Source organism: Carettochelys insculpta, chromosome 3, assembly GCF_033958435.1.
Source record: "Carettochelys insculpta isolate YL-2023 chromosome 3, ASM3395843v1, whole genome shotgun sequence".
Taxonomy (NCBI): domain Eukaryota; kingdom Metazoa; phylum Chordata; order Testudines; family Carettochelyidae; genus Carettochelys; species Carettochelys insculpta.
In genome coordinates this window covers 11,877,912-11,891,451 of record NC_134139.1, presented here as the reverse complement: position 1 = coordinate 11,891,451, position 13,540 = coordinate 11,877,912, and the positions used below count along the sequence as shown (strand labels likewise).

General features: G+C 43.9%; 1 protein-coding gene across 1 annotated transcript in view; it reads right to left on the bottom strand.

Moving 5' to 3' along the window:
* The window catches only part of ANKEF1 (ankyrin repeat and EF-hand domain containing 1), a 39,187-nt gene extending 30,396 nt beyond the window's left edge, over positions 1-8,791 (bottom strand). Inside the window, exons 1-4 of the mRNA XM_074988469.1 lie at positions 8,446-8,791; positions 6,902-7,101; positions 2,126-2,275; positions 574-697 (exon numbers count right to left, since the gene is read on the bottom strand). Coding sequence (XP_074844570.1) covers positions 574-697; positions 2,126-2,275; positions 6,902-7,101; positions 8,446-8,791 — 820 coding nt within the window. The remainder of the gene's footprint in view (positions 1-573; positions 698-2,125; positions 2,276-6,901; positions 7,102-8,445) is intronic.
* Between the last annotated feature and the right edge of the window lie 4,749 nt (positions 8,792-13,540).

The following is a 13,540-nucleotide window of genomic DNA, read 5'->3' as shown; positions in this document are numbered from 1 at the left end:
CTTGCAGAGAGCATGAACATATTTGGCAGGTTGTTGGAAAAACAGTGAAATTCCAGGTGCGACACTGGACTTGATTTTAATCAGCATGACCACAGCTTCTTTGAAGCCTGATCTAATGCCCAGGAAGAGAATGGGGAGTCTTTTCATTAACTTCAGTATGCCCTGGATCAAGCCCTTCCTGTGTTTCACGATAACACGACTATATGTCTTTGAAGTGCAGACCTTACACAAGCAGTTGTGGACACTTATTTCTGGAAGGCTTAAGTCCACCCCAATGCAAATGGAATGCTATTTCCAAATGTGTTGGCCTAAATGTTTAGTCCAGTACAGTTTTAAATGACTGTAAGCTACAGAGTTTCTCCCTGGAGAATTATTCTACAGGCTCACAGCCAGATGGACAAGAAAATTTTCTTGAAAGTCTATATTTGTTAGTAGATTAAATGCTCATTCAAACTGCCATGATAACTGTCCTGGAAAACCAAATCCTCTATTTATATAAAAGTGAAATCCTGTTTTGAGCACAGAAGACGGCAAAGATTTGGATGAGCTGTGTAAATATACATTTTTGTTTACCTCTTTGCCCTATAAATTTGCAGCAATCCGCAAAACCCCCAGCAGCGGCATAATGAAGTGGTGTGTTCCCATTCATAGCAATAAGCCCCACATCTCCATTATAAGCAGAAATAATCCTTAGGATCTAGAAGTTTAGAAGAGTAAAGTTAATGCCATTAAAAACCCTGCACTAAAATTACTGGGACTCGTGGAGTTTTTTAAAAATACTAATTGAAATAAGAGCTGTCAACTAACTGCAGTTAACTCAAGCAATTAACTCAGAACAGATCCGTATGTGGATGGGGTTAGCTGAAAAATATTATTTTGGCGGTTTTTTACACTCCAATATTTGGAATACAATAATAAGAAGCGAACACTGTACACTTTGTATTTTGTGTTGTAATTGAAATCAATATATTTGAAAATGTAGAAAAGCAACAAAAAGATTTACAATACATTTGAACTGGTATTACTGAGGAACAGTGCAATTAAAATTGCAACTAATCACTATTTTAATTCAATCATAGAATTCTAGGACTGGAAGGGACCTCAGGCGATCATCTAGTCCAGCCCCCTGCCTAAAGCAGGATCAACCCCAACTAAATCATCCCAGCCATGATTATGTCAAGCTGTGATAATCATGGTTGGGGTGATTTAGCTGGCGTGCCCACATTCAGTTCCAATTGCCATCAATCCATCCAAGGCTGTTATGGTCTAAAAAGCAATTAGCTGTAGATAGACAGACACTGCTGCAATAGTGACCTAGACCCAAACAACAGGTTATAAGGGGATGGGCATTACCATCAGGCTTCTCTCTAGCAGAAATGTAGAGACCTTTAGAAAAAGACTGGTGGGGAGAGGGAGATGCTGCTGATCATATACCTAATCTCTATTAAAATTATAGGAGGCAAATGTCCTGAAAAAGGTCTTACGGCTTGTCGTCACTACACAGTGTTGATCCAATTTATTCACCAGCAGTTGATTTATCATGGCTGCTTAGACATGATAAATCAATCTCCGAGCACTCTCACATTAACTCCAGTTATTCACTAGCATGAGAAGCATAGGCAGAGTCAATGGGAGAGCAGCCCCTGCTGACCTTACCACAAAAAAGACACTGGAGTGTGTCTACTTCAGATGCACTATTTATATAACTGAAGTTATGTATATTGGATCAATGTGGGGATTTAGTGTAGAAAAGGCGTTAGAGACAACAGGGTAGAGAAGAAGCCACCTCCCCCATCACTGGGCCTCCACAAGCATTTCCTTTCAAGTGCTCTAAGAGAATAAAAACACTTCCTTTGTGAGACAAAGCCATGACACACACAGCCCAGTGAGACCATTCCACCTTGGTGGAGCCACTTGCATAAGATGTAGGTAGACACATATATGTAAAGGTACCTCGAGGAAAACTGCAGCACCTTCGTACATACTACTGTGATGGTTTGATAAAAGTCACTCATGTATACGTATTTCTCTGCTTCACCAGCAAAGCTGTTTAGCTTGGGGAAAAAAATTAACAAAAAGACTGGGAAGCTTTGAAGTAAAGTTTTGGTACTCTCAACAAAGATACCTCAAAAAAGCCTCCTTTGGCAGCAAAATGAGCAGCATTGTGTCTTTCGTTGTCGAATATGTTAACATCTCCTCCTCTCTCAAGTATGCCACGCACCACTTCAATTTCACCTTCTCTTGCTGCTTCCATTAAGGCAGTGCGACCAGTAGCCTGCAAATTAGACAGAGGCATTTTATGTTTATTTTCATGTTAGACTGTCACAAGGGGCAATAAAAATTAAAGGGCTCCTTTAGGCACCCTAAAGCAAAAAAGGATGCAAGCCCAGTCATGTCAAAAGTCTTCTGCAGGTCACCCTTAAGAACCAAACTCAACAGCCTTTAAAACATGTGAGCACTTCCACTGCCTCCTCTTGAATACAAGTCCCATGGGCCCAGTCCTCCAAGTAGTTTTGCTCAAGTGAGCATTCCCAGGGAAGTCAATCCACCTGCTCACATGAGGAAAATTACACAGAGGCATGTTTATGAGATCAGCCCCTAAATATTCAGCCGAGCCATTTGGGTATTTCAATGACATAGCCAGAATTTCAAACATGCTCCTCATCCAGCAACCAACATGGTTCTCCTACAGTGAAAGGGCCTGCTGGATCTTGCTTAGGAGTACCCCATCTGGGGTACAGACTTAAAATGAAGTCCCTTTGTTTTCCAGGTCACTGATGCCCTAGAAAGGGAAATGGGACCACATATTCTTCTAGCTCAGTGGTTCTCCCCCAGCAGCACACATCCCCCTGGGGTTAGGGAGAGAGCTTTCAGGGGTACCTCAGCTCATCTAGATATTAGTCTAGTTTTGCAACAGTCTATGTAAAAGCACCAGCGAAGTCAGTACAAACTGTCACCCAGTGACTTGTTTAAACTGATCTACAGCCTAGACAGTGAAATGGAAGTACAATATATTCCAGATGGTTTGCTTTATAATTATGTGGGAGAAATGAGAAAGCAAGCATTTTTTCAGTAACTTGTGCCGAAAAGGCCTTAGAGACAATAGGGACCTGCAGTAGTAGTAGTAGGAGGAGGAGGCATCCTTCAGTCTGCATAGACTATGGATCGCGCCCTTTAAAGTTTCAATTGAGGACTTCATTTACAGCGTCTATTGTGACTATGAAGACCCACACGAGAGCGACAGTCCTTGCTGCATCTCTTGCAGATGTAGTGGGTGTCTGGCAAGTCCTTATTGTGCTTTCTGTGCGCTCGTGTCTCCTCTGCTAGCTGTCTGATCTTCATCTCGCCCTTCTGAAGGCCCTTGTGTAACCCCTGCCTCCATCTGCTGTGGTCGTCTCCTAGTTCTTCCCAGTTGTCCAGCTCAATGTCTACCTCCCTGAGGTCTCTCTTGCAGACATCTCTGTAGCGCAACTGGGGGTGTCCGGGAGGTCTTTTGCCAGGGGATAGCTCACCATACAGGATGTCTTTTGGAATCCTTCCATCATTCATCCTGTGGACATGGCCAAGCCAGCGGAGTCGACGCTGCCTGAGGAGGGTGTGCATGGTTGGGATTCCAGCTTGCTCGAGGACGGCGGTGTTGGTCACTCTGTCCTTCCATGATATTCCAAGGATGCGCCTGAAGCAGCGCAAGTGGAAGACATTCAGCCTCTTTTCCTGGCGGGTATACAGGGTCCATATAGGGACCTGCAAGCTATGCCAAACGCCTGATTTTGATTTTGTAAGCAAGTCGTTTTTAAGTAATGTGAAACGTGGGGGTACACAAGACAAATCAGATTCCTAAAAGGGGTACCATTGTCTGGAGAGATGAAGAGCTACAACTCTTGCCAGGACCAAGAACTCTGTGCAGATTGTGTCTGAAAAGCACTGATGCCCACTGTGTCCATGTGGTAGGATGGAAGTGCAAGGGAAGACTAATTCAGTGGACCCGTTTTGTCAAGGAGAAGCAATAAGCCCCGTTCAGAGAGTGGATTATTGGAAAATTGCAGGGTTTCGGGAATCTCACTAGTATCATTATATTCCCAAGCAAAACTAACATGCTCGTGCAAACGGCAGAGTTAGGCACGGCCTTTGGGCATATTTCTTTACAACAGAATATACACTTCCAGTTCCAATTAGGAATAGCTGGCTTTAGATGACCCAGAGACATATCCTTCTGCATAGCAGATCTCCTTAGATAGTCGGTGGCACGTACTCTGCCCTTTACTTGCTAAACGAGGCCCCCATGCTGGAGTGTGACTTTATACTGGAATTCCAACATTTAGATCAGAGTTTCTTAAACTATGTTCTGCAGAACACTGGTGTTCTGTGAACAACTAGCAACAACATGTGGCACATGTATATATTTTCTGTTATTAAAACCAGATACAATGTTACTTCTTCATTGCTAAGATACCTGATTAAGTTACTTCATTTTGGTTTTGCTGCATATGTTGCTGTGGGTTTGTTTGTTTTGAAGAAAACGTTCATAGATGTTCCGCCTAAAAATATTATTTTTCAGTGTTCTGTGGTCTCAAAAAGTTTAAGAAACACTGATCGTGACTTTTCTGCATAGCTGTCTGCATATTTTGTCTCTTTCCCATGTGTGTGCACAAAAGAAATATAGTCTTCTAGAATTAAGACATTGTGCTGTTACTCTCTGCATCCCAAACACAGACACCTTTCGGTGGAGTCAGACATTTTGTTTGTGAAGCAGACTAAAATAAGAGGTTCCCATCACGTAAAGCTGATCAGAGCCTGGGGAAATGGAATCTCCTACTCCCTAACGCAATCCTGGACAGGCAAGTCAGGCAGCGTAATTGTCTTCCTGTGAAAATTATTCTGTCCATGCTGGGGCCAAACTGTGAGTCACGCTGAATAGGAAACGGTTTGTCCCAGGAAGTGGATTCACTGGAGATGGCATTCAGCTGATTCTCAAAGAACTGGAAAGAAAGACAGACTTTCAAACAGCCCTGTAACGTTGGAACTGCTGAAGACACTGATTGAATAGAAAATACGTTTGCTAAAGCAAAAAGAAAATTCCTCATTGCCTATCAGTGTTAGGAGGAGTTGCCAGGGATACTTTTATCTTATTAAAAATGTTAAATTTTGGGTTGCTTTTTGACCCAATAAGCAGATGAATTATTGAGTTAATAAGTAAAGAAACTGGACTGTTCACAAGTTCTTCTGGTCTCTTTCGAAGGCTCTGATGGTTAGTGAGGAGTGGAATTAGCAGTTGCTTTGCTTCCAAATGGCTGGTGTGATTATGCTTGTGCAAATTCCAGGGAGGGTGAAAAGGTTGTGCGTGGCTCAGAGCTTTTTCTATGGAGAAGTGCTGTTAAGATTTTTTTTGCACAGCTTGCTGGTCCCTGTTCTGGCTTCCGCCTGCTAACTTGTACTAAGGGGGAAACTAGGCAATAGCCTAAGCCACTCCCTGTAGAATATCAGGGGGGTAGCCATGTTAGTCCATGTCTGAAAACGCAATGAGAAGTCCTGTGGAAACTTAGAGACTGACAAATTTATTTTGACATAAGCTTTCATGGGCACAACCCACTTCATCAGACGCATACGGTGCATATGGTCTTTAAGGTGCCAAAGGACTCCTCATTGTTCTTTCCCTACCGCGTGTCTTGCAGCAAGGGCTGGTGACAGACATCATCAGGCAGTGGGCAATGATGGGAGGCGGAGCTCAGCTCCATGACCCCTGGAAGGGGCAGGGCTAGGGCAACCAGCCTTCAGAACCGCCTGGAGCGCACCTCCACCGTCCAGCCCTCAGCAGTGCCCAGGCAGCACTGAGCAGGACTCTAGCGGTGATTTTAAAGTACCTGGAGCTCTGGCCACTACTGCTGATGCACTAGCAACGGCCTGCAACACCGGGCCCTTTTAAATCACCAGCCCCCAGGGCAACTGCCCCCTTTGCTCACGCCCATCAGCAGCATTTGTGTACTCCGCTCTCCTTTCTTTGCACGCTGGAGCTCATAACACCAAGTGATAAATGCACAACCACAATCGGTAAAACCAAAGTGGGGTTTCATAAAGAGGGGCAGCAACCAAGGCATTCTCTGGGAGTGGCTGTGGAACTCACTCCCACTCTAGGTCTAAAATAGCCTCATTCTCCTGACCTCGAATGCATGGAGCTAAGCCCATCTATTTCCACGGTCATCCTGGGAGAAAAAAGCGTGGTGGGAGACGGACAGTGTGGGTACAGCAGGAATGCTTGGACGGGATAATTTTTGTGGACTGGATGTGCTTCTGGCTTTGTGGTTACCTGAAACATACAGAATATTGAATGTGCCTGGAGCACTGGTCTGGCCTCTTAAAAAGGTCTCATTATAATGGATAAACAAATAAGAGTCCTGGATTATGGCTGCCCCTTGGCACAGACGTGCAGCTAGAGAGGAGGGTAAAGGACACAGTTTCTTGTAACACCTGTGGTCTCTTGCAGGGATGGCCCCATTATGATTCTGATGTTATTGAATATAATTTCAACATTTACAACATTAGACCAGATCTCTTAACCAATATAATGGGCACAGCCTCCCTGGCATCCACGAGGCTGTAGCAATTCACTCCAGGTGGAGAGCTAACCTGGTTGTTTTGAGGCATATAAATAATTGGATTCCAACCTACCAAAATCCAAAAGAGGAAATAAATGATCCATGTATGGGACCCCAGCAAAATAAATGAAGAATGATGGAGAAGCGGTGCTATTGGTAGCAGGAATCTATGCATTGCCCAGAAGTTAACCGCCTGATGTATCTTATTAAGATTATTTCACTTTAAAAATGTAGAGTAATATATTGTAGTATCTGACAACTGCATTGCAGTAGTATGTACAATTATGGAATTATAGGAACATTCCTACTGGGTTTATTGCATTGGGATTTGCTCCTCTTTCCAGAAATTTCAGACACGTTTCTTTAATCTCATGTGCTTGTTCACAGGCTTCTAGGAATACTGGCTTCCCCTCGCTAGTACAGTTGTTGACATCTGCACCATATTCTAAAGCAATCTGAACGCAGCGGAAGTGCCGTTTTGTAGGTAAAATGCAGTAAAACAAAATGCCTGCAAGGAAAAACAAAACAGCTGTTAAGCAACAAACAGAGGGGCTGAAACAAAGAGCATGGAAGACAATAATTCAGACATCTGAGCTGTCCAGACAGCCCCCTAGATCAACACAGAGATCCATTAATTTCTCAGGAATCAGGGCCTATCCATTTGAATCAGATTATAGGATCAAGAGCTTAGGCTCGGTCTAGGCTAGGCAGGTAAGTCAATTGTAGATATCAATTCTAGCTAGGGCAACTGCATAGCTAGCATTGACTAATCTGCAATCGACTCACCTGGCCATCCTCACTAAGCAAGTTCGACGGGAGCTTCCTCCTGCTGACCTCCCTTACTCCTCACAATAGTGAGGAATATGGGGTCAACTGCCAAACCCTGATAGGTCAATTTTGCACGCCTTACCCAGGTACACTAAGTTGAACCAGGGTTGATCTGGATAATGTAAACGTGGCCTTAGAAAGTAACATATGGGCTACATCTACATGTGCCCCAAACTTCGAAATGGCCACACAAATGGCCATTTCGAAGTTTACTAATGAAGTGCTGAAATGCATATTCAGCGCTTCATTAGCATGCGGGTGGCAGCGGCGCTTCAAAATTGACGCGGCTTGCCGCCGCATGTCTCGCCGCCGCACGTCTTGTCCAGACGGGGCTCCTTTTCGAAAGGACCTCGCCTACTTCGAAGTCCCCTTATTCCCATGAGCTCATGGGGACTTCAAAGTAGGGGGACTTCGAAGTAGGCGGGGTCCTTTCGAAAAGGAGCCCTGTCTGGACGAGACGTGCGGTGGCAAGCCGCGTCAATTTCAAAGCGCCGCTGCCGCCCGCATGCTAATGAAGCGCTGAATATGCATTTCAGCGCTTCATTAGTAAACTTCGAAATGGCCATTTGCGTGGCCATTTCGAAGTTTGGGGCACATGTAGACATGGCCATGAAATGATATTTGGGATTTCAATGGGACCACTCTGTGAAGGAATATTCAGTGAGAGTGAGGGTGCCAGAAGATGATCCTTAACAGTTACATATACAACCAAATATTGGATAAAGTACAACCTAAATGCCTAATTCAACCAAAATATCTTCACTTTCAACATCCCAAAAAACTCCTAAGAAAATGGATTTGTTTGGTTGTATGTGTAGTAAACACACACCCTGGACTCAATACTAAACCAGGGGCCTTTGTACATAAGCCAAAGATTCTGACCTACTATGTTGACCAGCCACAAAAGGGGACATGACACATGTGGCTTGCATGTCAGATGTGGCAAAAAAGCAGGATGCAATCTGAATGGAGTCTGGCCCAAAGACACTTTTTTAGTAATATAATTCAGGAGGAATCTTTTTACCTTTTCCTTCATTATCAACTATGGTCATGTCTGCCTTGGCCTTTGCTAGTTTATCCAAGGCAAACTCATGGCCTAGGCTGGCTGCTTTCATGGCAGGCGTGCGCCCCATTCGGTCTTGGACGCCTGGATGAGCTCCTTGCTCAAGCAGGAAGCTGCACATGTCAATGTCATTCGCGATGCATGCCAAATGCAGGGCGCTGTCTCCATCAACAGGATCGGTGAAGTTAATGAGTTCTGGGAACCCAAGCTTGATCAGCTTCTCTATCTGCCGCTTGTCCTTCTGGCGAACACACTGGAGAACTTTGTAGATCTGCAAGTTTTCAAGTCTTTTTTCTGTCAAAGACATCGTTGGCCAACTGAAGCTAGTCTTCTTCAACAGGAAGGCTCTCTGGTCAAATAAAACCACGTAAACACAGAAGTGAAGTTATTCTCCTTACAAGCCATAATGGGATTGATCCAAATCACTTGTAAGAGAATTAAAGCTTTTCTATTGACTTCAGAAGCTAATGAACACCCTCATTACTCTTGATTTTATATGGGCCTATATACAACGCAGAGGCATGTAAGCACACTGACCGCTTTGAACCTAATTCCTTTACAAAACCATTCCTGATTATCAAGCATTTAAATTGGTACAAAGAGGTTTTGTTTAAAGTGGGAATTAAAGGCTGGATTTAATGCAGGTAGGACCCAACACAAAAGTTGTTTTCTGTTAGAGAGAATGTTATAACGAAACCTGAATTGACACAATTCAGCGAAATCATAAAAGGAAATCTTTAGGCAGGTATTTTAATGCTGTCTTTAAACAACAACAACAACAACAGCAAAAACAGAAGTCACAGTATTCTGTGCTCTTGCTAAAAAGCACAAGATGAAATTAACTCCTGTGCAGAGAGTCAGCAAATGAATTCTGCACCAATTAATTAGCATGTGAGCCCTATTTTGTGGAAGTGGTGTTTTGTCCTTATGTTGGATCATCTGCACAAGAGGTGAATTGCACACTGACTGATTCCTGTGATAGGTCTCCAGAGAAAAGTGCTGAGGAGACAGAACTGTGATATAAGACAGTCCTGGTGATGCAAAATGTAAAAATGGCATCATGATATTTCTGGGGTGAAACAGGATGTAATACAGGTTGAACCTCTCTAATCCAGAACTCTCTTGTCCAGCAACATCTGTAATCTGGCATGAATTTAGTTAGCTGGATGACCACTTACAGGTGTGGCCAATTTTCTTCTGGTCCCATAAAGGCTATGGTTACACTAGTGAGTTTTGTTGGCAATACTGGGGTTTTGTGGATAAAATTCATGGAGCGTGCACACACTAAATGTATTTTGTCAAAATAAACTGTCAAAAAAAGAGCTGTGTAGATGCTCTGGGGGCCCTTTAGATCAAAAAATCAATATGCTTTTATGTGTAGATGAGATCTGTTGACTCAAGTTTTGTCAGAACATCTCTTCTGACAGCAACTTCTTTAGACAGATCGCTATAGTGTAACTGTAGTCAAAGTTTGTTTCCGAACACTAGTGCTGGCTCTCAGTTTTTTGTGCTACTATTTAGCTCTAATTTACCTTTTTATGTCTCCTAAGAGCCAAGTAAGCAGTGGAAGTGTTGGCAAGGCTACTAGACAATATTGCCCTCCCATGGTTCAGCAAATTCTCTCATTCGGGACCAGTCAGGTTCCAAGGTAACAGACTGGAGACGTTCAACCTGGACTGTGTTTGCCTCAACTAAGAATGAACTTGGTTTTGTATATTATCTTTCACCAGTTTCCATTATTAAATATTAAAGGTACTTCACACTGTGTGTAAGAGAAGCCTAGAGACACAATCACCTTTGTCACACGCTATCACAGAGGAGCCAGGAGAACCACCAGAACAATTCATATAAAGGATATGCAGACTATAAGGCTGCAGAGTGAATATACGATACATACACACACATGCCTTTTATATAGTGCCTATTACACAACCAGTCACACAAGATGATGCAGATGTATTAGTGTTATTTGAACTGCAGTAGCACCAAGACTTACACAGGGAGTAAGGCCCATTGTTCTAGGCACTGTGGGTGCTCTCAGTACCTGGTCTATAGCCCCTGAAGTTAAATGGAGAGATTCCCTTTCAGTTCAACAGGCTTTGGATCAGCTGCTAAATAAAAAGACAACCCTTGCTGTAAAGAAATCACAGTTGAAGTGTAAGAAAAGAAATGCAATACCCAGATGGAAGGAGCAAAAGATAATAGTGAAGCCATTTTTCCTGGTGTCATATCCAGTGGGTACAGACATTGTTCAAACTGCCTAGTCTTGCTGAGTGTTTTGGTTCAACCTAAGTGTTTGTAGACATCCAGGCAGGAGTGAGTTCTAAGGACTAGCCGAGAGGATGTGTAGTGACTAGGTAGATCTTCACAGGAAATGCCTCCCATGAATGAGAGACAGTATAGGAGAAAGTAAGAAGGTCCCTGTTAGAAAAAAAAAAATAAACAGTCACTAAAGGATGGCACTGGTGCCAGAGGAGAAATGGAGTTTGTTGAAACAGATGCTTTTCTACCGTAGAGTGTTGCAGGGCACCCCTTTGGGAAGCCCACACTGGCTCTGGGAGAGATAACAGGAGCAGCAAAGCTCAGTCAGGGCCCCTGGTTGCTATTTGGGACTGTGGGACAAACCCAATTAAAAGTCAAATCCCAGCAGGGAGAAGATGAAGCTAGCTACTCTAAAGACAAGGAGCTCAGAGTAGAAGAGAGCTGCCAGGAGAGAAAGCTATAATTTCTCACTTAGCAGCAGAAAGGGTGATAGGGTGGAAAAGGAGGTCCAGGAATCCTCTCCCAGGCAGAGGATCCTTGCACAGGAGCCAGGAACAATGCAGAGAGGTTACTGGGTTGCAGCAGTCCCTGTCAGGTAGCCCTGTCCAAAAAATGTCAAGACCAGGGCCCTAGAGTGCATTCAACTGAGGAACAAAGCTTGGGGAAATCCATAGAATCCAGCAAGGTAGAGATGTTGTGCAGCTCTGAGGCAAGCATGAAAGGACCACTGAGACTACAGTTCAGGGGGCAGACGCCCAACACAAAGTCTTGAAATTATTTGATAGATTTCTGCATGTTGGGTTTTCTGTCCCCCTGTAATGGGTGAGGCGAGAGAGTGGGAGAGCTAAAAGTGACCCAGCCTGAGGGCTAAGTTTCAAAAAAGTGTGGACTCTTTTCCCTCCAGCCTGTCTCCATCCCAGGCCAGTATTTCCCTCCTAGCTCCTCACCTCAGTCTCTCCCCATCTGCTCATTGCCCCAGTTTTCTCTCTTAGCCAGTTCCTGTAACTCCCCCTCCCCAGGCTATTCACCTGAATCCCTGCAAACCTAATTTCCTCCTTCACAGTCCCCCTCTCTTCAGCCAGGTCCTAGTCACTCCCCAGGTTTCTTCTTCCTAGTCTCCTTGTCCAACCTATCTCAGTAGCCTGTTTCTCCATGTAGCTCCACATCTCCCTCCAGGCTTCTCAGGTGAGCTCAATCCCAAGCAATGTCTTCCTTCCCATGCTCCCTGCGTGCTGGCAGTGGGAGTAGGGGCAGCACAGAAAAAAGATTCCCTGTTTTCAGGTCTAGTGCCCATCCTCCCATAAACGCAAGGAAAGTCTTTCTTGGCTTCTGCAGCCCTACACCATAACACATCCAGTGCAGACAAAACCTTTGGAGAGAGAACTGAACCACCAAACTAACATCACTTCTGAGCATGAGCAAACAGATTTTTCAGAGAATTATAATTTGGCCAGTTTGAGCAGATTTTCACAACAGCAACATAAGGCAGGTCCTGACACAAGCATGACATCCCTGCCAAATTTCAGCCCTGCTCTACAACACGGAGGAGGGGGAGTCTCTCATCACCTCACTACACACTACATAGTTTTAATCAGCTCTACCTGTGATGTTTTATTCTTTGGTGGGAGAAAGGACTGACAGCACAGCCTTGAGCCAGGACCAGTATGGCAAACATTTCACAGTGCTATGGCAATAAGCCTAAATGCCAACATCTGTCTCTCTTGCTAAACACTGAGGGAGACTCTGGCTTTCTGTGCCAGATTCTACTGTGGTTTTTTGATGGACTAGGCTGAGACGCAAAACACATGATTTAATTATTTCCCCAGTGTACCAATTATTGCATTGGCCTGCTAAACCCACGATTGTGAGTTCAATCCTTTAGGGAGCCATTTAGAGATCTGGGGTTAAAAAAAAAAGGTGGGGTGTGGTGCTTGGTCATGCCAAGAGGGCAGGCGACTGGACTCAATGACCTCCTGAGGTCCCTTGCAGCTCTGTGAGAGGTGTATCTCCATGTGTATTAAACAGATTCCATTCTGCATTCTACCCATCAACATTCAATTCCAGGTAACTTGTGACTGAGAGCAAGTCGTGATCTACAAGGGCTGATAGAGGATTAGTCTGAATTTTTAATCACTAGAAGATGCATGTAATTCCTGATTGCAGTGAAGCTATTACCTACTTACATCTCTGTAACTACATTTACTTAGGGTAGGCCCACAGAATCCCAGTGCTGATTTTCTTTGCTCAGAAGCAGCAATAAGATAGATCAGGAAGGATTAAAAGGAACCAGCTGTCACAGGTAGTTACATTCAGTATGATTTTGATTTCTGTACTATAATTACAGTGTTCTAAGAATTTGTGCATTATTTCAGTCCGAGGGGAAGGGTGTATTTGTGACAAAAATGCATGCCTGGAGGGCTTGGTTTATTCCTGTGTCTATCACAGAAGATCTGTATGATCTTGGGCCAGTAATTTAAGCTTCTGCACAACAGGAATAATTATTATTTTAGTGATTATTATCAATGCTTCACTACCTCACAAGGGGGGAGCTTGTCAAGGGCATCAGTGCAAGTTTGCTGTCCAAATCCCATTCACTGACTTTCTATGGAAGCTGGGAGCCCAACTGCCCTTTATGCCTTTGAAAACCATCTCCCACTGCATTTTTCAAAGGCCGTTATTAATCATAAAATTATCGCTCCGCTGTCTGACCTATTTTCAGCTTTTGTTACCAGCAACCCATAAGGCACAACCCTGCAAACACAGATGAGCTTTGCTTTACTTACAAACACACTCA